This window comes from Gopherus flavomarginatus, chromosome 11 (genome assembly GCF_025201925.1).
Source record: "Gopherus flavomarginatus isolate rGopFla2 chromosome 11, rGopFla2.mat.asm, whole genome shotgun sequence".
NCBI lineage: Eukaryota > Metazoa > Chordata > Testudines > Testudinidae > Gopherus > Gopherus flavomarginatus.
The window spans coordinates 44774346-44801821 of record NC_066627.1 but is presented as its reverse complement, the minus strand read 5'-3'; the positions used below and the strand labels follow the sequence as shown (position 1 = coordinate 44801821).

Genomic DNA, 27476 nt, shown 5'->3' with positions numbered 1-27476 from the left:
CATCGCTCAGCTCCAGGTGGTGTGGAAGGAGGAGGCCTAGAACCAGTAGATTCAGGACATAACCTGGAGAATAGGGTGACGTTCCTACGTTAGATCAGTCACTGTGTGGAACTCTGTTTATATCATGAGTAAGGCTGTGAGTCTGTCACAGAAGTCACCGATTCCATGATTTCCAGGACCTTTGTGACTTCTGCAGCCTCCTGGTGCTCCTGACCCCAGGGCCGCTGGAGCAGCTTGAGTGGCTCCAGGGCCAGCCCCCACAGTAATAGTGGCGGTGTGTCTCGCCCCTCCTCCCTGGCAGTGGCGGTGGTCCCAGGTGTCTTCCCCCCAGCAATGGTGGAGTCCCCGAGCACCAGTGGGCACCCCAGAGCACCCGCCCCCTTGAACAGACAAGATGTAGTCAGGGATATATAGTACAAGTCATGGGGCCATGAATTTTTGTTTATTGCTCGTGTGTCCATGACTTTTTTACTAAAAATACCCATGACTAAATCTTAGCCTTAATCATGAGCAATCCGATATGGTTGGCTGCTGGCTGGGAGAAGAGGTGACAGGACAACGATGTGGTGAAAAATGTACCATGGGCACTTGGGACTGAGGGAGCAGGAGCGAAAGGAATCTCTTGCGAAACTCTCTTTTGTAGGGTCTTTCAGCAATGTGGTAATATGCCTCCTCCATTCTGTCTCATCAGAGCCTGTAGGCTCACTTTGCAGAGCATAGAGGGATTCAGTGTAGATGTTAGGTCCTAAGTGACCCTAAGGGATTGTCTACACAGTTGGTGAGTGCACAGCAAGCTGGGGTGTAAATCTCCAGGGTACTAACTGGCCATGCACTAAGTGGCCGTGTGGACCCTCCTGCCGCTCACTGAAAGTTCTCTATGTGCTTTGGCAATGATAGGTCAGAGTGCAGTGCAGGGTCCACACACAACTTAGTACATGGCTGGCTAGTGCACTGCAGAGTCACATGCTGGCTTGCTGCGCACTAAGGCTCTCTGTGGACAACCCTCAGTCTCATTTTCAGAAGAGATTTAAGCACTTGAGTCCCATTGATGTTCAGTAACACTTAGGCTCCTCTTTTGAGAATGGGACTAAGTGTCATTGAAAGTCGGTAGGACTCCGTGTCTTCTGAAAATGGGACTTAATCATGTAGGAGCTAAACATCTACATTGAATTCCCCTATACTCTGCAAAGTGGGCCAACATGCTCTGATGAGATACCACGGAAGGGGACATACTGCCAAAGTCACTTCTGAAAATGGGATGTAAGCTCTGAATCAGTGGTTCTCAATTGGGTACATGTATCCTTGAGGGGTTCGCAAAGGCCTTCCAGTGGGTACATCAACTCATCTAGATATTTGCCTAGTTTTACAACAGGCTACAGAAAAAGCACTAGCGAAGTCAGTACTAACTAAAATTCCATACAGACACTGACTTGTTTATGCTGCTCTATATACTATACTATATGCTGAAATGGAAGTATAATGTGTATATTCCAATTGATTTATTTTATAATTTTATGGTAAAAATGAGAAAGTCGGCAGTTGTTCAGTAACAATGTGCTGGGACACTTTTTTTTGCATTTTTATGTCTGATTTTGTAAGCAAAGAGTTTTTTAAGTGAGGTGAAACTTGGGGGTACACAAGAAAATCAGACTCCTGAAAGGGGTATGGTAGTCTGGAATGGTTGAGAGCCCCTGCTCTGAATCATCTGGAGGCATATACAAATCTTGCCGTAGAGCAGTTGAATTCAGACACATTTGGCTTCTGCCCTCCACCAAACAAAGGGTCCCTACACCACTGGTCTTCACCTACAGTGAAGTGTCTATGAGGGGATCTTTAGAGTATTCAGCCTGATCTTTGGGGGTGGGGAGTGAGGGTAAAGGAGCATATCTAGGCTTGAAGTAGCAGAAGGTTTAATTTTACCACTCTTCTCTTTCCTGCTGCTGTAGTATAAAGTGTACCTGATACCTTATGGACAATTCACCATGGAATTTGTTGAGCCAAAGGTTCACTGCATCGGCCTGCATGGCACCTTCTCACCCTCCAGGTAACGGGGTGCATGATTTCTCTACGCACTTTACCTAGGAGAGTGACTATTATCCCCATTTTAAAGGTGGAGGCACAGAGAGGTGAAGTGTCCGGCCCACTTGAACCAGTGGCAGAGTTGGGATTAGAACCCAGCTCTCCAGTCCTGTGTTCTCACCTCTAGACTAGATGGCCTCCCTTATGGGATATACTCTGTGTATTGCTCCAGTGAAATAGCCTTCCTGAGACTTGTTCACGTGCCATGACATCAATTCAGTATGTCCACATTCCTACTCTTGTTCATCACTTACCACTAAGTTAGATGAACAAGATTCCGCTCCCTCCCCCGGGGCTACATATGGTAGAGGCCCCAAGGACTCCCTGCAAAGGCTCCTTCCTTGCCACAGCCTGCTTTGTACTCTGGATCGATATTATGGGCGAGTCTGTCTCCTGCCAGAGCTCATAGTTCTGTCTTTCCACTGCCAGCCATCCCGTGTGTTGTGTTTTCTTTCTCTGGTGCAGCAGTTCCTGCATCCCATCAAGGTTTATGAAGCTCTCTCAGTCCATTGTCCTGGAAGCAGGCCAGGCTCTATCAATCCCTCCAGACTTTCCCTTGACTCACATCTTCACAGTCGCTCCGACTGGCATCCCAACTGAGCCTTCGCCTCGGCCTCCGACTGCAGTGGACTCCTCAGCCGAGCTCATACTCCTGCAGCCTTCCCAGGTAATGAAGACTGGAGCTGGGCTTTTGCTCTCCGTGGCAATGGGATTGTGGTGTCAGAAGACTGCACCGTATGCATGCAATTGCTCTGTGCAAGTCTCAGCAAAGCAGTGGAACGACTCCATTCGTGCAATGGCATCTGTGGCTTTCCCTTCCATCTCCATTAACCACGACACAGTTGTGCTTTCATCTGGGCTTCTCCAGTGTTTTAATTCTGTGGATCACTTGATAATCCACATGGATCCTCCTCCTCACCCAGTCCTGAGAGCTGCTGCCTTAAAGTAACCGAGCTTGGTGGTTCTGGGAGAATGGAGGGGCTAACTCTGATTGTCACATACACAAGGGAGACTGAATCCCCAGTGGTGCAAAGCAGAGAAATCACTCTCCTACTGGCATGTTGAAAGGGATGTGATGTTGGTGCATTGCAGAGGGATGGGGATTGCACTGGAAGAGGAATGTGCATGTTAACCCTGATTTCTTTTCTTTGCTTCTGTCTTTTGGGCCAGGCTGCTGCTGTATTTAACAGTCGGATCCAGACGCTGGGTCGCTATGCTTTCATCATGCACTATTACCAGCCCAACCACCCCACGTTCCCTGTGGAAATGTTAATCAACGGTGGGCGGATTTGGCAAGGTGAGCAGAGTTAGGAGTAGGGAGAGGCTCCTGGGACTGAGGGACATGGGGAAAGTGATCTGAAAACTCCTACGAGAGATCTGTGATCAAAAGGAGGTTCCTGGAGGAAGGCAGAGTGTCAAGGGCATCCAAACTGCCTCTTCCTCCTAGCCGGGACCCTGGCAGCAGCTGTGTGAGAAATGTCCCAAAGGGGATAGAGATCTGATCTGAGTACTAAAAGGCTCTTTAACCTGGTGGAAACAGGCAGAATAAGAACCAGCAGCTGGAAGTTAAAGCCAGATAGAGTCAAATTTGAAGTGAGGCACAAATTTTTAACATTGGGGGTGATAAACAGGGGAGTGGTGGATTCTCCATCTCTTGAAGTCTTCGGATCCACACTGGATGCCTTTTTGGAAAATATTCTTTGGCCAAACAGAGGTTATTGGGTTCAGTATTGGAGTAACCGGGTGAAATTCTGTGATGGCCTGTGATACATAGGTCAGATTAGTAATCTAATGGTCCCTTTTGTCCTGAAAATCTGTAAGTCTATGAATCTAGCTCTTCCACTGGACCACCTGTATCCGTTTTCCCATATATGAGCTGGCTGCAGCAAAGGGAGAACCAATGGGCACTGGTGCTTTCAGTTACTGCAGGAGACTCTAGGAAGGTGAAACAAAGGCCAACCGTTGAAACTTGGTTGTATAAAGTGAGGCATGTAAATCCGCAGTTAGACACATCATTAAAGAGACCTGCCTTTCAGAGGTGCCAAGTCCTGAAGCTCCCATTCACTTCAGTGGGAGCCGCATGGGCTCAGCTGTTGAGGGACCTAACTTCAAATTGACCTTGGCCTTATACAGTGGACCCCTGGGGATGGTGTCCAGCTGCGCAGTGTTTCCATTTCCACCACTGAGAAGCATCGATTTTATGAAGTCCGGGGCAGAGGGGAAGATTTGCAGTAGGTTTTGCACGATGCTTTACCCAGCAATGGAAGGGCAAGCGTGTGGCGCTCACACCAACACACACACCACACTCTGGGCAGGCTCTTGTGAAACTCAACCCTTCCCTGGTGGCTGCCTTTATTCATCGTCCTCAGGGTCTTCACTCAGACCACAAAGCCCTGAAGCTGGACTCTGCCTCGTTGACTTGGCCTTGGTTGCCTCCCAAGCTGGCTGAGTCAGTGTCTGAGACACAAGCACCACGAAATAGGCCGCTTGAGGGAGAGTTGGTGTGTGCCGCAGCCCACAGCTGGCTGCCTGGGCGTTGCTTTGGATGAACTGGAGGACAGCTGGCTGGGATGGAGGCAGCTGGGGGGCTAATGTCTCTTTTGGCCTTTCAGGCCAGGCCAAGGCTGCTTTCTGCCCACATGGATACGGTTGTCGGAGTGTGGTGGTTTCGGAGAACCAGGTCATCCTGGATGTTACGGATAACGAGCTGACGGTGATTGTTCGTGTGCCAGCAGGCCGGCAGCTGTGGCTGGTAAGTGTGTAGTTGAAAGGCTCCCCTCACCTGCAGGACCTAGTTCCATCCCTGTGGCAGCAATAGGAGCAGGGTTGTAACCTTGGATTTCCAGACCATTTGCTGTGGGATAGTGGCAGGGAACATTTCACACCATTTCCCCATTTCTGAGCCATCCTGCTAAGTTGCATCCCCAATGTCGGGAAATGTTGCATTGTAGCTTCGAGGGCAGGTTCGGTGGAACCCATCACTAATAGGCCACTAGGAACTATGTTATGACATTGCCACACTTAATGGGTAGCCTTCCTAGTAGAGAGGGGAGAAGACCGAGCTTAAATAAGCTGCTTCAGACTGTCAGATGACAGCCTGTGAAGGACAGGAAGAAATTCCTTTCCTACCCTGGCCGCAACCTTGAGCAGTCAGTTTGGTGCGCTGTCGTGATGATATTTTGCACTTTTGCAGAATTGGTTTCATGCACTATTGGGATAATAGTTTGCACTTGCACTGCCTCTTTCATCCAAGGATCTCTAGAGACAGAGGCAGGTAAGCATTATCCCAGTCGTCCAGATTGGGAACCTTAGGTACAGAGCTCTTAAAGGATTCACCAGAGGCCACAATGCAAGTCAGCAGGTGAGCTGGAAACAGAAGTCCGGTGTCCTGGTACGGCACTTGGTGGGTCTTTTGCTTGCCTCAACCACATTGGGTATTGGCTGTTGCCTGTGGCAGGACACTGGGCCACATGGACTAATTGTCTTCTCAAAAGACAAGCGCTTTGAAGTGCTTCACCATATCCCAGCTGCTGAGACGCCAGTCCTTCCTAAATAGATGCTCAGGCAGCTGAGTGAGCTGACTGGCTGTATGCACTGCTTGTGGTTCTCTTTGGATTACCTAAACCATTGCAGGGAGGAAGCACTGAACGCTAGGGTGTGGCTGGTTGTTTTGTGTCTTGCTGCAGGATTACATCCTGGTGGTGCCTGAAGACAGCTACAGCTCCCATTATCTGCTGGAGGAACCCCTGGACAAATCCTACGAGTTTATCAGCAGCTGTGGAGTCAATAGTTTCTACATCAAGTGAGAGCCTTGGCTTTAAAGGGACTCTGTTCTGCTGCCCAATGGCTTTGCATTCTCGATGGAACAGAAACAGTAGAGTATAGGCCATTGCTGGGAAACTGCATCCTGCTAAGACACTGGAATTGTCTGCTTTAATTGCTTTCCTTCTCTTGGCCACGCCCAGTCAATAAATAATTAAAAAACCTGCTGGGTTTTTCAGTAGCTGGGTTCCATTTTGCTCTGATTCACACTGATTTGGGGTAGTTTGATGCCAGGGACCCTGGGAGACTTAAATGACACAACTCCCAAGTTAATATTGGTTAAAATCTTGGTTTTAGCTTAAGCAGACTAGTCTCCTTCACTGGTATCTAAAGGAGTATTCAAAGGTCCTTAACGCCCTAATATAGAACCTGAGCAGTACTGAGTGCCCTCGACTCCCGCTGACTTCACTAGTGGTTGAGGGTGCCCGGCATCTCTCGTGAGCAGCCTATAGACCATCTGGGAAGGTAGTGGTGGGATTGGGAGTGCCCTGGTGTTGAGGCATCTCATTTAAAGCAAGTCTGTCCTTTAGTGATTTGTCATTCCTTGGAAACCTAACCTTGCCTTGGAGAAAGTACCTGCAGGGGAAATCAGCCCTGAGGATGGTCTAAGAGAGCCCAGCCCAGGAACCTCTTCCCTTTCTTTCTTTGCAGTCCTACCACATCGTCCAAGTTCTGCAGGGACTCTGCCATCTCACTCTCTCTGTTCTACAACAATGGAGCTCAGCCCTGCCGCTGCCACGAGGCAGGGGCCATCGGGGGCCAGTGCGAGTTCTTTGGTGGGCAGTGTGCTTGCAAATCCAACGTCATCGGCCGAGAGTGTTCCCGGTGTGCCACCGGTTACTGGGGCTTCCCCAACTGTAGGCGTAAGTTACCTGTTCTGTGTTTCGGGAGGAAAGCTCTGCTTCTCTCAGCTCTGAGGGGTTTGATTGCTGCTGAGGGCAAGATGCCTGTCCTGTAGGCCTTGAAAATGGCTGACGAGGATAACCCGGTTTTCTACCTCCTTATGGGAGTCGAAGGTTCCAGGAGATTTTCCCTATGAAGTTTGTACTGAGCGGGGTCGGGGAAAGGGGGAGTTAAACAGCAGTGCAGCTCATAGCACTATTTACATGCTCTGGAAGTGTGTGTGCTAAAGATCCTCTCCAACACCATCCAGCACTTCCCCATCACCGTTCCTCTCAAGTAACCCGACATTCCAGTGCAGTTGTGTAGTTTAAAGAGTCACCTCATCCAGGACACACCTTCTTTACTAATCCCGTGGTTTGTTAAGCTGGGTTTCACGGGGTTGTTTATGGACACTTTTACTGCCAGCCTCAAACCTGGCTTCTGGTTCTCCATGCCCATTTCTGCAGTTAGCAAATACAGATCAGTGTGCACATGTAAACTCCAAGTCTGGGGCTAAATGTGGTCCTCATTCTCTGCCCATCACTGGTGATTGTCAATGTTTAGTAAAACAAAAGAAAACCAGACTTCTCTGTGTCTTCCAGCTTTGCATTTCAGTCAGTACCAGCCCACTTAGATTCCTGTTCACAAGCTCTGTGACAAACACAGAGAAGCCCTGGCACCAAGTACTGGATTACCCTGGTGGATCCCATTGGAGTGGGCATTGGTGTTTGAACAGGCAATGCCAAGGTGCTGTTCTGAGGCTGGTTCCAATGCCAGCTTTTCAGATGGGCAGAGCACAAGCTCCCCTGCACCCGCTTTTATCCATTTGCAACCTTGGTGTTGCTTAGGCTTTGTTTTATCACGGGGTTCTTACTGCTTCCACAATGAACTCAGCTGCTTCCTTTCTCTTGCAGCTTGTGACTGTGGGACCCGCCTGTGCGATGAAGTGACGGGACAATGCATCTGCCCGCCGCATACCATCAAGCCGGAGTGCGTTGTCTGTGAGCCCCAGACCTTTGGCTGCCACGCCTTGATTGGCTGTGAGGACTGCAATTGTTCACGTACAGGAGTGCAAGAACTGGCGGAGCCAGGCTGCGACATGGACAGTGGCCAATGCAGGTGAGGAACAATGATGGGGCCGTGGTTGCATAGAGGATATGTGCCAGCAGCAGCACTGGGATCATTAGCTTAGACATCTGGCTTTATGGAGCGCCATGGGGTGTGTTGGCAGGTTGGGAAGGGAGGGTAAAGTAACAACCCACTGGTATCAGTGTTGTGTTCCAGGAATATAGAGCAACAAAACTACTCGCATGGGAGCTTGTTAGGAATTAGAGAGCAGCAGAAGGCCAAGTACCTTAATTCCATTGCTGCTGTTTCCTATCTAGGTGCAAACCCAATATAATAGGACGGCGATGTGATGTCTGCGCCCCTGGCTACTACCATTACCCACACTGCCGGAGGTGTTACTGTCATCAGGCAGGGACGGAAGTGAGCGTGTGTGATCCGGTCACTGGGCAGTGTCACTGCAAGGTCAGTCTAGTTACCGCACTCTGGTGATGCTTGCCTGGCCAATTTAATTCCCCTGCTCTGACAACGTGACCTGGTTGGTCTTGGGAGAGCAGACATGGAGAGATGGAGACCAGGTAGTGCCTAGCACATGGCATCCTGTGTGCTCTGTAGGGAATGCCCCTCGGCTTCATGGCACACTTGGACCTTTGATTTCCAAGAGCCTCTGTCTGCAGCAGAAATTGGATTGGAAGTGTCCGTGACGAGAAGGCCTTTTGCTGCAGCACCACTGGAGAATAACTCAGCTCTTCAGTGACCAGATGACAATCTGCTCCTCCGGGTGGTGCTCCCAGCCCTGGCTGGGCACAGGAGTGATTTGGCAAGTGCGGGGGAGTTGTGTTTTGACAGTGAGCAGGGGTTAATGGCTGATGAGAGGTTTGCCACGCAAACGTGCGGGTGAATTGAATACCGGCATCGTTTCACAGCCCCTCGGCAGTGTTTTGATAACTGCTGTAGCAGTGTGCCAACCTTCTCCGCGCTCTTATAGCACTTATAGGGGAAACTCAGCACATCTTATGGTTCATTTTTCTTCCAGGAAAATGTGGAGGGTGTGAGGTGTGACCAGTGCCGCCTGGGGACCTTCTCTTTGGATGCAAACAACCCCAAGGGCTGCACCAGGTGTTTCTGCTTTGGAGCGACCGATCGCTGCCACAGTGCGGAGAAGTACCGAGTGGAGGTGAATGGAGGGCTGGGGTTTGGGGACCTCGGTGGTCCTTTCCTCTCTGTTCAGTGAGATTCTGTTCCTCTCAGCCCCCCAGGTGGTTTCTTTCTCCTGCTGTGCGCTAAGCCTGTACATCTGTGGGATATCCCGGAGCACTTAGGGCTGGGTTTAACCACTTTAATACACACACTTTCAGCCTCCTCAGCTGAGCCCAGGATCCTTTGCCTTTGGGAGGTCCTGATGCTTTACAGAAGGTGGCACAAGAATCCCTATGGAGTGGGAGTTCATGCCGATAGTTCTGAGGTTGCAAATAAGTTGAGCAAATCAGCTTCTCTAGAAGCAAAGGAACAGAATTGGAGAATGATTGGGATCCCCCTGGCCTCTTCTTGGCACCCCATTTTATAGTGTGTGACCCCTATATTGAGAGTCGCTGTCCTGGAGTAACAGTAACTGAAATTCCAAGGCCCGTTCTGCAGCTCCCACCCTGTCCCACATGCCCCGAAGGCGCACGAATGCAGAGACATTCACTGCGGCGCATGTGGGGTGCTCTCGGAAAACAGGCCTACAGCTCTCTTTCGCTCTCTCCTAGTTCATCAACATGAATGGGTGGGTGTTACTGAGCGGAGACCGCCAAGAAGTGGCCACCTCCCTGAGACTAGAGGAGGAGCTCATTCATGCTGACCTGAAGAATGTTCCCGAGGCCTATCAGGAGCTCTACTGGCACGCACCCAGCTCTTACCTTGGAGATCGGGTAAGAGAGAACACACCCAGCCACGGTCCCTGCATGCTTATTCCTTGCATTTGTTAAGGTGATGAAGCAAACGCTGTCACATGCCACCCGGATCTTTACTGAGCCTCAGCCTAATGGCCAGCATTATGCCATTGCCCGTCAGTTGAATTTAGCGGGAGTGTATCTGAGTGTGCTCACCAGCCGTGCACCTCCATAATATGTCACTTAGCTGAGTGGTGATAAGTGTCTTCTGCCTGTGTTGTTTGGCTCTCCCCTAGGTGTCCTCCTATGGCGGATACCTGCGGTATGAGCTTCGCTCAGACACCAGAAGGGGCGATGTGTTCATTCCCATGGAGCCCCGCCCGGATGTCATCCTCAAGGTACAGCCTCAGAAACCCCTTGCCCCTTGTGCGAGGGGTTCAGGGATAAATGGTGCTTCCAGCCAGTGACTTACAGGACATCTTTGTACCTCCCCCAGGGGAACCAAATGAGCATCATGTTTCTGGAAGGCACTTCCCCTTCCCCTGGAGAGGTACATGAAGGACGGCTGCAGCTCATGGAGGTGAGTTCCCTGGAGTTCGAAGGGACAGACAGCGCGAGGCATAGAGCCCCGAGAACCAAATGTTGTTCCTCTGTACTGTGGACTGCAGCCGTGGCAGCTTTTTAATGTGTCCTTGGAATTTGGTGCAGTCTGTTTCTGCCTCAGAACCTGGAACCCTTGTGTGTCACTAGGGTCATCCCAGAGAGAGAGAGTCTCTGTGGGGATGTGTTGGAGACACATTCAGGTGCATGCTCCAGGAAAGCAGGAAGAGTAGCAAGATGGTCTAGAGGATAGGGCATTAGAGACTGGTTCAGTTCCTAGCTCTGCTGCAGACTCCTAATGTGACCTTGGGTGAGTCACTTAATGAGCCCTGAGCCTTAGTTCCCAAGGTGAATAGTGCTTCCTAGTGGTGTGGTGAGGACAAAATCCACTTATCCTTGTTTGGTGCTCAGATGCTACAGTGGTAGAGGCCATCCAGACAGAGGGAGGGTTGCCTTGAGTGCAGATGCTACGGGGCTAGTACCTTTAAATGTTGCCTATTGCTGGTAATTTTCACTCTTAACATTTTCATTTTGTTTGCACGCTCAGAAATTTCTGTTATAAATTCCATACAGTTTCTGGGACTTTAAGAGCCAGGTCCTGTCTGCCTTGTGAGGACGTTAAAGGGTTAAATGTTCAGCCTGTCATCCTTGTTTGCAGGTGCATTTTTTTGTGCTGACACATTTGCCTCCAGATGCATCCATGTCTTTGAGCGGGAGGGGAATCACAGGAGTGTATGTTGGCCCTGCATGCCAAACTGGGAGCACTAGTGTGAACTGAGTTGGCAGTAGGGAGATGGACCTTGTGAAAATTCAGGCCTGATGCTCCCATGGCAGCCTTTGTTACAATAAGGATTTGCAGTGATGTCCTGGACCAAACGTTCCCCTCCACAGGTGCTGTTGTATTGTGCATTAGGTGGCTTCTGCCCTGCACCCAAGAGAAGCTGCAAGTATGTGGCTTGTGAAGCTCGTGTGCATCTCTGGAGATGGAAGGCACTGCATGAATGGTAGCTCTTCGTCAGGCACATAGACAGATTTTCTCGGTGCTTGTTGGGGATGGGGCATGGGCGGAGAATTGGCTGGAATTTCCAGATAGAATACTTACAGCGGAGACAGAAGTGGGCAGTCTCAAAGCTGCAGACAAGTGAAGAGTCTTTGTGCTATTGTATGGATAAGCCCCCCAGGGACGAGGGGGTTCGTTTAGCTGGATGATTGACTGAAATATCTCCAAAGGGGCAGACTCAGAAATGCAGGGCTTGCACTTACTGCATGGTAACACCAGAGCTGCTCTCTCTTCGCCAGGGTAACTTCAGACACACGCAGACGCACAACCCAGTGTCCAGGGAAGAGCTGATGATGGTGCTGGCCAACCTAGAGCAGCTGCAGATCCGAGCGCTCTTCTCCCAGCTCGCCTCATCAGTGTATCTGCGTCAGGTGGTCCTGGAGACTGTGACGGAGACCAGCGGGGGCATCCAAGCCAGCAACGTGGAACTGTGCATGTGTCCGGCCAATTACAGGGGAGATTCCTGCCAGGTAGGGGGAAGAGGTGAAGTGCTCTGGCTAGGCTGAAGTGGAATTGTAGGATGCGTGTGAGAGCCGAGCACGTCCCCCACGGCCGTAGCACTCAGCAGTGAGGTTTGGATGTGCCCTGTTGTATGTTAGAATTCAGGGAAAATTCTAGAGCACGAGTTTCCTGCGCCAATCCCTGGTGTGCAGCTCTTTAATGACAACTTGACTTGCACCTGCCAGCATCCCAAAATTGCACTGAACTACACAGTACATGTGTCCCATCTCCTGCTATTGCCCATGTGCTCAGCTTTGTTTGCTGTGAGATCTGCATGAGCTAGAATTTTGGGTAGTGGGCTACTGGGGGGCTTGCTCAGGGGCCCAATGCCAGCACTAGGTACATACCTGAAAGCCTTAAATAAAGTCTTTCTGCCTAGCTAGCTGGCTCATGTTGATTGTGGGGGCAAGATTGTAACTAAAAAATCTTGAACATTGTCCCTTTTAATCTATTTTATGTCTTGAAACCCGGTGGTATTTATGGAAGGTAGTTACACTAGTATGCTAGCTCTGCCTAACCATGTTCGTTCCATGTGTCTCTTCTTCTTCTCTCATTAGGAATGTGCTCCAGGTTATTATAGAGACACCAAGGGTCTCTTCTTGGGAAAATGTGTTCCCTGTCATTGCAACGGCCACTCAGATCAGTGTCTCCCAGGGTCTGGAATATGCATCGTAAGTAGCTAGCCCATGAAATAATCAGAGTACAATGTGTGCTGTTCCTCACCAGCTGACTAAAAGGTCCCTTCAATACACAGTGACCAAGTTATGAGATTACCAAACTACTGTCTTGATCACCGAAAATCTTCATGTGCCATTTCAAGGGGATTTATTGTCTTCAAGTCAGTTTAGGATGAGCAGACTAGGTGTGCAGGGGAAGAGAAAATGATTTAGGCATCCAGATGTGTGAGGGGGAGGAGTCTGTTCTACCCACCCCTTTGGAACAACAGTCCCTTCCTTGGTTAGGCCATCGTAATCCTCCAGAAAACCGTGGTGTTGAGTGCTTCCCTAGAGAAATACTGAACGTGTTGTCTGTCTTGTCCTTGCAGAACTGCCAACACAACACGGAGGGAGATCGCTGTGAGCGATGCAAAGATGGGTATGTAGGCAACTTCTCCCTCGATGGGCCATTGCAGTGCATGGGATGTCCATGTCCTCTTTCAGTTGCTTCCAACAAGTAAGCATCTTCTGTGAAGTTCTTTCTCCTGATTTTTTTCCTCATTCACAAAGTAGTCTGATTTCTTCTCTGATCCTGAGGGAGTTTCTTCTGGCTGCCAGGAGAAATGCACTGCCACATCATAGAATTTTTCCAGTTCGTTCTTTCCTGTTTTGGCTGCTTACCAAGGAAAGAGGACGCTGCTCCCCTTTTTATTAATGCTAATAATGATGGGATAGTCCATGGAGGGAGGAGAAAGACCCACAGCTCTGATGTGACTAGTGCAGCCAGCAAGAGTATTTTCTTTCTGAAGGAAATATTAGTAATTTCTAAAAGTGTGAAGATCTTAGTGACCAAATGTAAACATTGGTTTGTATTGATTTGGCTAATTTAGTACCTAAACCAGTTAAAAGTTCCAGTATTAGCACCATTTCCCCCAAGTCACCATATCTTATGTTGAGATTTCAAAATAACAAGTTTCAAGGTGGTTTTGCGATTCCGTTCTTGTGTGATTCTCTCGTTGGCTAGATGTTCTGAACTGGCATTTCACTCATGGAAACCGGGCTGTCCTTAGTCCCTGACTCCACCGCGTCTAACTTAACACTAGCCCAAAGGCAGGACCAACGCTAACTCTAGCCAAGGGCCACCTGCCAGGCCATATGCTGGAATTCCCCAGCCCTGGTCCCAAGGCCAACCCTGCGCCAGTGCGTCCCACTGTTCCAGCCTTGAACCCTCCTGTAGGGACGAGAACTGGCCACCTCACTGACTAGCCTGGGGGTACAAACCAGTGAAACAACTACACATATCCCAAAGGCCACAATCCTAGCTCGGGGAGCTCCACTAGCCCTAAACCTACCCTGGGGCCCCGTTAGCCTGAGGCCTAACTCTAACCTGCGGAGGCCTATTGGCCTCAACCGGAACCCAAACCAGGGGTGTAATACACACCCCAACCTTCACCTGGCACCTACTGCCAGCCCCAACCCTAACCCTCTACCCTGGAAGTCCCTACTGGCCCAGCCTTCTGCCTAACCTGGGGAACCATACCAGCCCCAACCATCGTCCTGTCCTTGTACCTGTTGCCAACCCCAGCACTAAACATTTCCATAGCCTGTGTCACAAATCACTCTTGACACAAGCCCTTGCCCTACTACAGATCCAAACCCTGACAAGAGCCCATGCCCATGAGCTGATCCCGACCACGTTCCCTTTTCTACAGCCATAAACCACTCCCAGCCCTCACGCAACCCCTACCTGAGTGACAAGAGCCCCCGTCGCCCTGGTACCAGGTGTCATTCTTCAGAGTAAAATAACCTTTGACGTTTGTCCTGTGTTACCAGCTTTGCCGTTGGATGTGTCCATAAGGGCTCCACCATGCAGTGTCTCTGCAAGCCAGGCTATGCCGGAGCCATGTGTGAACGGTAAGGGCCTGGTAATTACAAGAGGGCAGGACCAGGGGCTGCGGGGTGTTTCTTTTTCAGAGTGCAGCTGTTGCTTTGGCAGAAGAGAAGTTTCCATAGTGACGAAAATAAAATTAGAAGCCCCAGCTATGTTAGTACAAGAGGCTGAGGAGAAAGAGATTGATCTGAGCTGTGAATCCTCTCTGTTGTGGCTTTGGCTTCTGTTGTTTTGCAGAAGGGGCATAAAATACCAGCTGAGATTGCAAGGCAACGCCTTTCCGAATCCAGGAGGAGCTGGGCCCACTTGATTGCTTATACGCTGTTTCTTTGTACATCAGTGTGGGCTCAGTGTACAGCTGGGATATGTCCTATTACTGACTCCGTTACTAGCATAGGGTGCCATCTTGGCCAAGTTCCCGCAGCAGTCGTTGCCTTGATTACCCACCTGTAAAGCAGGAACAGGGACACTTCATGTGAGGCTTGATTAGTGACCGTGACGTGCTTTGAGTGGAAGGTGCTGTGGGAGTCCAAAACATTGTGCTAATTAATAGCTCTAACTATGGTGTAGTCGGTAGTTGTGCAGCATTTCATTGGGAGCTGGGGGGAGTGTGTGCGTGCGTGTCGGGGGACGCTTGGTAACGTTAGCATGGTTGTTGCTTTAGCTCCCTTTTAACCCCTGCTATATTTTTAAAGGTGTGCCCCAGGTTACTATGGCAACCCCTTAGTGATCGGCAGTTCCTGCCAGCCATGTGACTGCAGTGATAACACGGATCCCAACATGTTGTTCAGTGACTGTGACTCTCTGACGGGCGCCTGCACAGGATGTATGTACAACACGGCCGGGCCCCGGTGTGACGTGTGTGCCCCAGGGTACCACGGAGACGCAGTGGTGGCAAAGAACTGCACAAGTAAGTGTGGCACCGAGCTGGGACCAGCTTGCAAATGCATTTTGTAGGCAGTGTGTCACGGCCGTGTGCCGTTAGCCAGCCTGCAGGCACAGCTGTGGTCATCGCCTGGGTAGGTTCTTACAAAGCCAGTAGCCTGGTCTCCTGGCTTTCAAAGGGTACGTTGATTAAAAATAAGAGTAACAAAACAACCCTCTTTAGCAGGCATTTAAAAATTGCACACCGGCAGTAAAGCTCTGACACTGCAGCAGCCTCGTCAGTAATAACAGCTAGTGGTATTAACCAAATTATTATTTCTGTGATTGGGTGGGTTTGCATAGTACATTTCTAACGTTACAAGGCCTTGCCATAGGGAACACATGGTAAAATCCAAGGCGCTGGTCCTGCAAACTGCTGGTCACATAAATAGGTCTTACTCCAGCAGGCAATCATGTGAATAAGGGTTGGCAGGATCAGTCCCCACATATGAGAGAATGAAGGCGACCAGTGAACTCCCCCAGTCAATAGGATTTCCTCCCAACACACTATCCAATCCACCAGAAACGGGGGGGTCAGAGTGCCTGGCTGATCCTTTCAAGTTGTCAGATAAATGGGCGTGTTTCTTCCTGGCAGGGTGTAACTGTTTGCCGTGCGGGACTGAGTTGTGTGACCCCAGAACTGGCCGATGTCTCTGTAAACCTGGAGTGACAGGTCAGCACTGCGACTGCTGTCAGGTAAAATGAATCATGGGTTCCCCCCACAAGCACTGTGACGGCTCCATCACTATACGCTTGCTGATGCTGAGTCACTGCACACCAGCTCCACTCTTCTGTAGCCTGCCCTCCCGTTAGGAGCCCACTGCAGTTCCTGGGCAGAGACAGGAGGATAATGGCTGCTGTGCGGCAGATGGCTGAGTGATGGGATGCTGTTTCTGCCTACACCAGGCAGATACCTAACAATAAAGGTCAATCTCTAAAGAACCTGGTTATGAAATGATGGGAAGAATGGGTGTTAACTGCAGCTTTGATGCTTGTAGGAAAAAGGCAGTTAACCCTAGGGTGAATTTCGGGGATCCGAACTCCCCATCTGGAGTAAGCAGACACCAGGCAAGCTTACAGACACAGCGCTCCCAGTGCATCTCTATCTCGGTGCTATTGTGCAACCTTCCCATTGGTCCAACATTTTGCCATATTGTGTGTTAATTTTGTGCTAAGAAATGCCTCTGGGAATTAAGTTGAGACTGTGGATCACATTTCAGCTCTGGCCAGAGTGACTGTGAAGCTGTGTGTGTCTCTGGAAATGAAAAGCTAACGTGTCCTCCAATTGCCTCCCCTTCCTGTGTGTGCTAGCATGCTGATTACCTATGTTTTTTCCTAGGATGGGTTCTACGGCTACCGTGACTGCTCTGGCTGTCGAAAGTGTGACTGCGACATTGGATCCATAGGCACCAGCTGCCACGCTGAGACTGGTCAGTGTAGCTGCCAGCCCGGGGTGACTGGTCTTCGATGTCAGCAGTGCGCGCCAGGCTACTGGGGGCTCAGCAAGCATGGCTGCACAAGTGAGTTTCTTCGCTGCTGTTAAATCTCATAGAAGAAATATCTGGACATCTCTGTGCTGCTCTGCTGCAGTGCCGAAGGACTGTGTTAGATGCTTAGCATGCATCCAGTCCCTTCTCACCACGGATACGGGGATGTTGTGTTTTACATCACCTCCATGGCGCTACAACTAGAGAGTCCCCCAACAGCGTTCCAGCTTTGAGAGCAAAGAAGCCACCATAATCCCATGGAGGCTTTTAATCATTATTTGTCATTTAGATCGTAACAATAAAGATAAAATGTGCCAAAGTGTTGTCTGGCCACTTGGCATCACCTAGCAAAAGGCTCGGTTTTAAAAGAAAATGGTAGGCTGCAAGAGTGCGATTGTCCTTTCCACCTCTTCAGTTTGCACCAGCAGTCAGCACAATTACTTGAGCTGAGCAGGTAAGTGCTCGAGTTGCTAAATAAAATCATGTACATGTGCAGCAACCCATCCAGCTGAAGAAAACTCCCAGCAATTCCTTATGCAGACTAGGCATGCAATTGCAACCTGAAGTTTTTTACAACAAACTGTGACTCTTCATGTTTCTCTGTACGTTAAACTTCAAGTCAAAGGGAAGGATCAGCTGAGCTAATCTCTCCTTCCATTAAAAAAGCATGTTCACAGCCCCACCCATTGACCCTTGGTCATTCATTGATTGTATTCTGCGGTGGTGTTTTCCCCTATGATGGAATCCCAGTGTTCCCTCTCTCAGGGGGCTCACTAGGTCAGGACAAACCTCCTTCAGCTGCCTTTTTTTCATTGGCAGAGTGTCGGTGTAAGGGGGGCTCCTGTGACCCCCGGAGTGGAGAGTGCACCTGCTCCAATGGCCTGACGGGGAAGCAATGTGACACCTGCATAGAGAAGTATGAGATCCCCGTAGCAAATGGCCCGGACAGCATGAGGTGTGAAGGTTAGTAGCATCATGTCATCTCCCCCCCCTCGCACCCACTTGGCTTTATTGCAGGAATGAGGTAGAGCTGGCTGAAAAATGGGGGCTGGGAGGGTTTCACTGAAAATATTGAGAAACGTTTCATTTTCATCTAATTTTTTTCTTCTGTTTTTGGTGGAAATTCAAAAACAGAGAACATTTTGGCCAAAACAAGAAATTGGCCAGAACCCAGAATATTTTGATTTGGAAATGCTGCTGCAATGCAACAGGAGTTGTAGTTAAGCTGCTTCATGTGCCTGTTCTCCTCTACAGGCTGAGCTCCCTGGTAACGCTACAATCTCCTTTGAGTCACCCCAGGTTCCCCTCTTGGAGGGGGAGAAGGTGCATCATGGGAGTCTCCTGGCCATGTGCATTGTGGGAGATGTAGTCTGATCAGTACTTGCTAGAGAGTAACCTTTAAGGGGCAGATCCTAATGGTCAGTCAGATCCTCTGGCAGTAACTAAAACATTGGCGGTGAGCCTTCTGGCTGGTTTCCTTTGTGGCCCTAGGGCAGATAACAGAGGAAAAAGTGTTAATCAGCCTAATAGTGGGCATGGCTCTGATCTTGCCAATTAAGAGCAACTTCGTCAGAGTTATGTGGGGTATGCTGGTGGGAAGCTGCTGTGAGACCAAGGGCAGGCCAGCTGACAGTTTGCAGTCCTTGGCATACCCCTAAAAGCATTTGGAAATCCTGATCCTTTGTGCAAAGGGATTGAAAGGTGACCCAGGGACCCCAAGTTAACACCTTCCCCAGAGGGGAATCCAATTCAAGAGGCAGGGATTTAGAGACATGTGGTTCCCCCTTTGGGTTAAAAAAGTGTCCTTACTATGGTCATAAGGAAGGGGGAGATGGAAGGAGACATTGTGGATGCTGAATAGCTGGTGTTGCATTAGAGCCATTTACTCACCCCTCCTTTCTCTTGGCAGTCTGTGACAGCTGTGTGCTGCTTCTGCTGGACGACCTCCAGAAGATCAAGGCTTCTTTCCCCATCATCAAGAACCAGTTGATTAACCTGAATGCCAGCTCCATCGCATGGGCCCGACTGCATGGTCTGAACAGCTCTATGAAAAACGTCACTGTATGTGGAGGGCTTAATGTGTTCTCCCCGCTGGCTTAGTCTCTGCACGGGCCTCTGGTCCTATTGCCTGATTTCCACCCCACCCCTCTCTTTCAGAACCACCTGCGCGAATATCAGAAATCCATGAACAGGGTCAAGCAAAAGGCAGACGAGCTGGCAGACGAGAATGCGGACCTCACTCAGGATTTGATTGCACTGCAGCACAAGGCAGGATGTTTCTCAGTCCTCCTCCCCCAAAACTTCAGGCACAGACTGGCCTTCCCTTGTTCATTTTCATAACAATGAGTGTTAGGTGCCCATGGGAAGAGCTAGTTAGGGCCAGGCCAGGCCTAGTTTGAGCAGCTGCTGGACACTTGACTCCTGCAGAACCCCCTGCTAACCCAGTCCTGGAGTCGCCCACCATGCACTCTGCCAGTGAACCTGAACCCTGATCTTCAACACCCCTGCTCATCCAGGCAGGTTCCTTACTCTGAGCCAAAAGAGGCTTTTCGATATGGGCAAATATCTAGCCCCCCGCAACCACCATTTCATTCTTCTGCAGTATTTAAACCCTACTCGTCAGAGGGGAAAGGCATCCCTTCTTGATTTAAGACAGTCCCTGCCCCAAAGCACCTACAGTTGACACAAAATTCAGGGACTGATTTTTAAATAGGTGCATAAAATGTGTGTGCACTTGCACATGCAAATGATTTGTACCCACTGGGTAACTACCTGTGCAAGTGGCCAGTGTTTTCGTATGTGTGTAATTACATGACCCGAGTTCAAACTTATTCAGAACCTCAAAGCTTGTACGTCTTCTGCATTCTCCCGATTAATATGCAGGCTGTGTTGGCACAAGTCATAACGTGTAACTTATGAGCATGAAAGATTTTTGTCCACAATGGACTTGAGGGGGGTTTTCAGCACCCATTTCATTATGAACACAATTTCTCACTCACTTCTGTGCACACATTAAGATAAATCGTAGCAGAGTACAGCTCCCGTGCAAATCCCTGCAGAAGAGCTGACTCTTTCTGCTCTGTGGTCCCAAAAGCTGCCCAATGCCCAACCTTGCATTACGGCTCATGTTGGATCTTGCTGAATGCTTCAGCTAAAGCACTGGTTTGTTTTACAGGCAACGATGACTCACAGAAAAGCAAAGGATCTGCAGGGGCAGACAAATGAGATCTATCAGAGAGCGGAGCACCTGCCAATGAGTATCCAAGGCATCCTGGATAGCATTGCAGGTAAGTGACCAGGTGTAAGTGTAACTGCCGGGTTGATTTTCCCCTGCCCCAAATCCCACACTCCTGCTGTTTCAAGTTGCACAGGGCGCAATGTTACCTTTGATAGTATCTGTGGAGATTCCTGCAGACGGTTTAAGCAAGGTGGGGGGCTGTCGCAGAGAATTCTGCAGCCAGTAAATCTCAGCTGTTTGGCTAAATGCCATATTTGGTGAAGCACATTATGTTTACACTTAATGTGAGATATAGAGGCCATCTGCAGTGCTTTTCCCAAGAGTGATTGAGCAACATTGAATCTTCCTCGGTCGCACTGGCTGAAATCTGCCCCGGTAAATCTAGAGGAGAAGGCAAACTATAAGGTGGGAGGGAAAGCTCAGTGGTTTGAGCATTGGCCTGCTAAACCCAGGGTTGCGAGTTCAATCTTTGAGGGGGCCATTTAGGGAACCGGGGCAAAAATCTGTCTGGGGATGGGTCCTGCTTTGAGCAGGGGGTTGGACTAGATGACCTGCTGAGGTCCCTTCCAACCCTGCTGTTCTATGATTCTAAGATGGATTCTCTGGGGAAATAGTCCAATCTGGTGGTTACAGCAGAGGGTCTAGAAACTTGGGTCTGAATTCCAGCTGGGTCATTCCCCCACTTTGTGACCTGAAACAACTCACTCCATCTATCATTGGGCATCAGGACTCCAACAAAACCAGGTGTTTTATCTGAGTGAGGGCTTTTCGAAGTGCTGGGGGAGGAGATGGGTTTCACAGCAGAGTATGGGGAGACCACATGCTCAGTTGGTGGATAACCATGGGGCATGGCTTTCCCTGCAGATTTGGTGCACCAGATGGACAAGCTGGGGACTGCAGACCTCAGTACGGCCTCCTCTGAGGAGTTCTGGCAAAAGATGGCCGAGGTGCAAAGGATGCTGAAGGAGATGAAGGAACGGGATTTCCTCAGCCAGAAAGGGGTGGCGGAACACGAACATGAGAAGGCTCAGAAACGTAAGCCTACTTCAGCAGGCACAGGGGATGGGAAATGCCAAAGTGCAGGCTGTCTAGTGCTCCTTGGGCTCTTTTCCCAAACAGTCCCATCTCAAGGGCATTGCTGCAAACGCTGTTTATGGGACATCCCATTGCTGTTATCCCATTGTGGTCACCAACATTCAGAGAGCTACACTATTGAACGGGATATGCCCATCTAGCTTTTAGAGGCTAGGATTTTCCAGTACTGACCTCCTAAGCAATCCAGCAATGAGGGGACAGTAATTGATAGTCCCGTTTTAGTCTCTTCTGCAAATTGCAAAGGTGCTAATAAGTGCCAGTGAGTTTTCACGTAATTCCCAACAGAATTTAGCTCCTCTGTACAAGCAAGTTCATGTACTATCAGAAGGCTTCAGATTTATTTAATTGCATTTGAATTCCATTAACTTAATGGTTCTGTATGACAGCACTTAGAAATGTAGTTAGTGTTTTATATATATATTTTTTTCCTCACATGCACCTATCTATACACGGTCAGTGGTTGAGTAAATTGTCCCAAATGGTGACAACAGAAGTGTGTCGTTCCTTGCTCAGAGAGGCTTGGAGTCTGATTCCTCAGGGAATCTCTGTTGCAATGCACTGCTCTAATCAAACAATACTCTGTTGCAAGAACCTCAGGGCCAAATTCTTCTCTCCACTGGCATCACTGGAGTTACTCCAGACATGCAGTAGTGTAACTGTAGGAAGAGATTTCAGATAGAAAAATGGATCTTTAATCTAGAAGAAAACAGCACAGTGAGATCTGATAACTGGAAGCTGGAACTAGATGTATCCAGATGAAGTGCAGATTTTGAACAGGAATGGCAATTAACCATTGGAACCACTTACCTAGGGATGTGGTGGATTCTCCATCACTTGGCGGTTTTAAATCAAGAGGGGGTGTCTGTCTTTCTTTTTAAAAGATTTGCTTAACTCAAACAGAAATTATGGGCTTCATGCAAAAATTACAGAGTGAGGTTCTTTGGCTTGTGTGGTCAGAGGAGATGGTGATAATTGTCCCCTTCTAGCCTTAAAATCTGTGCTTTGAGACCAGAATCAGGCCCTGAGCCTTTTGAGGAGTTTCCACTGTGTCCTCAGAAAGAACTCTGAAACGTTGGGGAAACCAGAGTTTCAAGGCAATCTCCTTGTGCTCTGTGTCATCAGTGCTCCATCGCGTGAGGAGCGAGCTGTACAGCAAGTGGGAATCCAACCAAGACCTGGTGAAGAGCATCAAAGACATGCTGTCTCAATATAGTTCAGAGCTGATGGATCTCCGAGATGCTCTCAATGAGGCTGTGAATAAAACCAGGCAGACAGAGGACTTGAACAGCCTGAATCGGAACAACCTTGAGGAGAGCCAGGTACAAAGAGGGGTTTATTTATATATAGGCGTGCAAAGGAGCTGACACCATTGGGTGAACATGCATGGTTTTGTCAGCATCTAAGGAATGTCTGGTATAATCTAGGTCTTGTGCCTGTTGCTTGATCCTGTGGCTCCTAACTAACACTATCCATCTGTGTCTCAAGCGAAAGAGTAAGGAGCTGCAGAAGCAGTACGGGGTGGTGCAGGACACTCTGCAGATGGCTGAGGACTCCCTGGTCCAGGTCTCGGATCTTCTACAGATAATAGAGAATGCAAAGGAGGTGAGTGATGAAAAAGCTCAGGGTTGTCCGGTGGATTCTGGGTCGAGGTGTGTCAGATGGGCTACAGCATGCTGCTGGTAGCAAGAGGGACAAGGCAATGGGGATGGGGAAGGGTGTTGGTGGAGTTGGCACTAGCCATGGGGAAGGGTGGAGGAAGAATGGTAATGGGGATGAAGGGCATGGTGCTGACAATGGAAAATCAGCCATGTGCTGGTCACCTGCCAGCCCCCCAGAATGTGTCTCTTCCTTCTGGGTGTGTGTCCAGCTGCAGAAGTGAAGAGCTGGCAAGGTTGGTGAATGCCCCTTGTGGGTGTGTCCTCCTGCAGGAGTACGAGAAGCTAGCCGCCCGGCTGGACGGAGCAAGGTACCCCCTGACAGAGCGGGTGAAGAAGTTTTCTCCCGCCAGCAGTAAGATCCCAGTCGTTGAAGAAGCTGAGGAGTATGCTAGGCTTCTGGATGAACTTGCTCGGAACCTTTCCAGGTAACGTCCCTGGGTGCCCCAGCTTCGCCCCGGCCTGTGTGGGCCTGGAACTCTCGTAATCTGCTCCACTTCTTATTCCTGCCTGGACCAAGGATGCTGAGCCAGCTGTGGGGTAAATCCAGTGACTCAGCTCAGCGTCCTGCTCCCAGCACATTTGCTAGGGAGACTCTGGCTGCTTGTGTAAACAAGTGGTGATGTGTGATCGATGGGCCTGTCCAGGGCACTCGGAGGGGTCTGAAAATTGCTGAAGTCCCTGCTCTGATATTCATCTTGGGATAATGTTTATATGTAAGAATTGATGCATTACCTGTAGCCCAGCACTCACCAACATCCCTGTGGTAGCAACCCAGCCTGTGATGGAGAAAGCGTATAGGTAAGAACAGAGCTGGTACCCGTATCCAACGGGCGCAGGGCATGGCGGTGCCACCTGTTAATTGGCCAATTTGAGTCTTCAGGATGTGATCAGCTGACCTTTTAGGCCCAATCTGTGTCCAAATTCTAATTGTCATTCATTTTTTGCACTGTTTCACTGCTTGTCCATCTCTTCCCCTCTGCACAACAGTAAGTAGGGGACTGATGCTCCCTCACTCCCACCTCACCACTTCCTACTTCACAGACTGTTTCCTGCCATGGGTCATGGAAGGGCTTCTCTCTCAGAGCTGGGTGCCAGCACTATTGGGGTTCAAAATTGACTGGGCACTGTAGATCTCCAGACCTGGGTCTGGCCCCTGATGCTCCACTGGGCGTCTGACAGTGAACTTTATTTACTTGTCTTCAAATTGCAGCAGCATCCAGGGCGCAAACCAGGATGGGTTTATCCAGCGAGCGATCAATGCCTCCAACGCATATGCCAGCATCATCAAGGCTGTGAAGAATGCAGAGAGGGCAGCCAAAGATGCCGATGAGGCAGCCGGTGAAGCTTTGACAGTATGCAACTTCCCTTCAGGGCCACACCAACCCTTGCAAAATCCTGGCTCCAGTGAGCTGGCCCGGGGCCCTTTGCTTCCCTGGCCCCACTGCAGCTCTTTATGCTGATACACGACACTCCTGTCACCCCTTCCATCTGAGATCTTGGGGCTTTGCAAACACGAATGGGCTCAGCCTGCCCTCACTGCAGAGAGACAGCTGTTACTATCTCCACCTCACCAGATGGGGAAACTGAGGCAGTGAGAAGTTAAGTGATGTGACTAAATGACTTTGGCATCTAGTACCTCAAATTCACCTCTCTGTTACCCCTCCCCACACATACACACACCCCTTTCCAGCAAAACATTTGCCTGAAGGTGGTGCAGATGCTTTCTGACCAGCACTGGCTATTTGCCTATCATTTAGCCTTTGCTGAGACTGGGGAATGGGGACTTGAAGTCCTCTTCCAACCCTAGGGCGCAGCTGCTGAACCACTTGGTGCCAGGCCTCAGACAGTTAGTGAGGAGGTGTCCTATGTGTTTGTAGAGTGTTGTGTCGGGAGATCTTGGTGCCCTATCTAAAGAGCTGAAGAAGAACAGCAGTGCCCTGGAGCAAGCCGTGAAGAGGGAGCAGAGGAAACTCGATAGGGGTAAGAGAGGGGCCAGTAACGGAAACAAGTGTTCCAGGGAAATTCTTCTGCGTGGGAAAGATAAAAAGCACAGTGTGTGTGTGGGTTTTGGGTGGAAGTGATGGTGTGTGATGCACTTTGGAGGAGCGATAGATGTACAAACACCTCACATGTTATATACGTCTAATTCCAGTTATTAAAGGGACGCTGCAGGCAGCCAAGGACAAACTGACTGATCTCCGAGAGAAGAAGGAGCAGCTCCTGAACCAGCTGCAATCTGTACAGAACATGCTGGACAAGGACCAAGGTTTGTCTGTGGGCAGTTTCTTCTAGACAAGAGCTCTGCACATGGCAAGAGAAAAGCTTAGCTGTAGTCCCTTCTAACGCACAGGGCAGTCTATGGTTGTGGTAGGTACCCAGTGGTTTGCCCATCCAGTGACCTTGAGGGGGGCGGTATACCTGACCCTATAAAGTGGTTAAATTTTACTTCATTTTCTGGGCTGAAGCTATAAACTGCCTCTACCTCCTGGGTAGGGGTAGGGGGGAATCTTGGCAGTGGCCCGTTTTCACTGGTGAGCTTGTAATGCTTTTGCAGTTGAGGAGCTGAGTGTGTGTATGAGCCACCAACCACCAACTCATGTACATCTGTTATTGCATAATGTCAGGTCCCATCACTGCTAAGCTGATGCAGAAGTGTAGCGCTGACTGCAGTCATAGCTAGGAGCCCTGCCCTCCCTCCTGCTCTTTGCTGAGTTTAAGAGACTTGTCTCCTTTCCTCTCCCAGATAACACCACGGCGGTTATTCAGAATGCCAAGGCTGCAGCTGCAGCAGCCAACGACACGGTTGCCATGGTGGAAGATACATTGAGCAACATGAAGAAGAACCTGGATGAGTGGAAAGACCAGTATGGAGGCCTTAAAAATGAAGAGTTAAACCAAGCAGTTCAAGACGCCAGGAAGTCTGGTATGGAACGATGGGGGTTAGCCGTGGAAAGTGTGCTGGGGATAAAAGCCAAGGATGCCACTGTCGTCATGAAGCACTTCACTGTGGTATCTAAGTGCTGCTCTGTCTGTTGTTCCCTGCTGACAAGTTTAAAGGGAGACTGTTGTGTGTCCGTGTAAGGGTCCGGTGCTGGGGCTCGTCCCTCTCAGGCGCGGCGGGGAGCCAGGGCACCTCCCAACAGGCAGCAGTTCGTGCAGGGCCCAGACCCGTCAGCAGGGGATGAGCAAAAGAATAGTCTCTAAGCAATTCAGAGTCCTAGCCCTTCAGCAGGGGCTAAGCTGACACAGAGTCTATAAGCCCGGCCCTGGAGCAGGGGCAGGGCAACAAGCAGTTCAGGCTCAGGGCCCTTCAGCAAGGGCTGAGTAAGTACAGAGTCTATAAGCAGTTCGGGCTCAAACCTTTCAGCAGGGCTGAGCAACACAGTACATAAGCCCGGCCCTTGGGTGGGCAGGGCAGTAAGCAGCTCACAGCTCAGGCCTTCCAGCAGGGCTGAGCGAACACAAAGTCTATAGCCCAGGCCCTTGGGTAGGGCAGGGCAACAAGCAGTTAGGCTCAGGCCTTTCAGCAGGGGCTGAGCAACAAGTTAACAGTCTATAAGCCCAGGCCCTTGGGCAGGGCGGGGCAGCACACAGTTCAAGCTCAGGCCTTTCAGCAGGGAATGAGCAACAAGTCAACAATATATAAGCCCAGGTAAGGGTCAGACTCTCAAGCAGGGGCTGAACAGCGAGTTAAGCAGCACAAGAGGCCTCCTCAGGCCAGGGGGAGGGGGAGTCTGCCACCCTTGGAGGGGTGGCAGGGGGGACGCAGGCCCTCCCACTCCACTGCGTCCCAGCCGGGGCCCTAGCAGCAGCCAGGGTTCGCTGCAGTCAGTGGGGAATCCTGGCCGCAACACACTGACATGGGTTCAGGGTCCCCTGGAGCCAGACTGGGGTTGGCTTCCCCCGGGCCACTTCCCATCTCCCCCTCTCTAGGCACCTGTCCTTCGCGGGCGTTGTCCGGCGGGTCCCAGACCTTGGGTTCCTCGGGATACCGGGCATAGGGAAGCTCAGGCCAGCGTTCCTCCGGGTACCGGGCACAGGGAAGCTCAGGCCAGCGCTCCTCCGGGTACCGGGCACAGGGAAGCTCAGGCCAGCGCTCCTCCGGGTACCGGGCACGGGGAGGCTCAGGCCAGCGTTCCTCCGGGTACCGGGCACAAGGCAGGTTGGGCCCAGCAGGAGTTTAGGCACCAGCATCTGTCCTCTCTGGCAGTCTGCGGCCAACTGAATGCTGAGGCCGGGCTTTTATACTTCCTGTCCCGGCCCTTGACTTCCAGGGGGCGGGGACAGGCAGCGGTGGCTCCGCCCACGGAGGCACCTGTTCCGGCTCGTCCTCTCAGGCACGGCGGGGAGCTGAGGCGCCTCCCTACAGTCCCCCTCTGATTGTCTCTCTCTTCACAAAGTCCAGGTCATCCACTGGGGCGGGCTGTGGATGTTCTTACAATGGCCTTGGATGCACTTTATGGCTGTATTTTTAAAAGTCACTTTTGTTAATGCTGCCAGCAAGTCTTGCAAGAGAGGTGTGCACATCAGCCATGCTTTGCTCCCTGTGACAGCTGCGCTGTGGCCATTTGTTTGGCTTGCACCCCGATAGCTGACTGTAGGATCCCTTTCCACCCCACTGATCATTATCCCCTGTTCCCCTTT

General features: G+C 50.3%; 1 protein-coding gene across 3 annotated transcripts in view; it reads left to right on the top strand.

Moving 5' to 3' along the window:
* The window catches only part of LAMA5 (laminin subunit alpha 5), a 170158-nt gene that overhangs the window by 123299 nt on the left and 19383 nt on the right, over positions 1 to 27476 (top strand). For 2 of the 3 annotated variants that reach the window (XM_050918869.1, XM_050918866.1), the window contains exons 29-59: positions 1947 to 2044; positions 2545 to 2746; positions 3250 to 3376; positions 4692 to 4831; positions 5766 to 5881; positions 6553 to 6764; positions 7698 to 7902; positions 8169 to 8313; positions 8885 to 9025; positions 9600 to 9761; positions 10019 to 10120; positions 10219 to 10302; positions 11622 to 11852; positions 12441 to 12554; positions 12929 to 13056; positions 14373 to 14453; positions 15126 to 15340; positions 15950 to 16050; positions 16694 to 16874; positions 17661 to 17804; positions 18751 to 18902; positions 18999 to 19109; positions 20017 to 20128; positions 20944 to 21114; positions 22297 to 22493; positions 22660 to 22776; positions 23103 to 23257; positions 24043 to 24184; positions 24710 to 24812; positions 24985 to 25098; positions 25576 to 25755. In XM_050918869.1, the coding sequence (XP_050774826.1) occupies positions 1947 to 2044; positions 2545 to 2746; positions 3250 to 3376; positions 4692 to 4831; positions 5766 to 5881; positions 6553 to 6764; positions 7698 to 7902; positions 8169 to 8313; positions 8885 to 9025; positions 9600 to 9761; positions 10019 to 10120; positions 10219 to 10302; positions 11622 to 11852; positions 12441 to 12554; positions 12929 to 13056; positions 14373 to 14453; positions 15126 to 15340; positions 15950 to 16050; positions 16694 to 16874; positions 17661 to 17804; positions 18751 to 18902; positions 18999 to 19109; positions 20017 to 20128; positions 20944 to 21114; positions 22297 to 22493; positions 22660 to 22776; positions 23103 to 23257; positions 24043 to 24184; positions 24710 to 24812; positions 24985 to 25098; positions 25576 to 25755 (4483 nt within the window). The remainder of the gene's footprint in view (positions 1 to 1946; positions 2045 to 2544; positions 2747 to 3249; positions 3377 to 4691; positions 4832 to 5765; positions 5882 to 6552; positions 6765 to 7697; positions 7903 to 8168; positions 8314 to 8884; positions 9026 to 9599; positions 9762 to 10018; positions 10121 to 10218; positions 10303 to 11621; positions 11853 to 12440; positions 12555 to 12928; positions 13057 to 14372; positions 14454 to 15125; positions 15341 to 15949; positions 16051 to 16693; positions 16875 to 17660; positions 17805 to 18750; positions 18903 to 18998; positions 19110 to 20016; positions 20129 to 20943; positions 21115 to 22296; positions 22494 to 22659; positions 22777 to 23102; positions 23258 to 24042; positions 24185 to 24709; positions 24813 to 24984; positions 25099 to 25575; positions 25756 to 27476) is intronic. The other variant, XM_050918867.1, reaches the window with a different exon arrangement.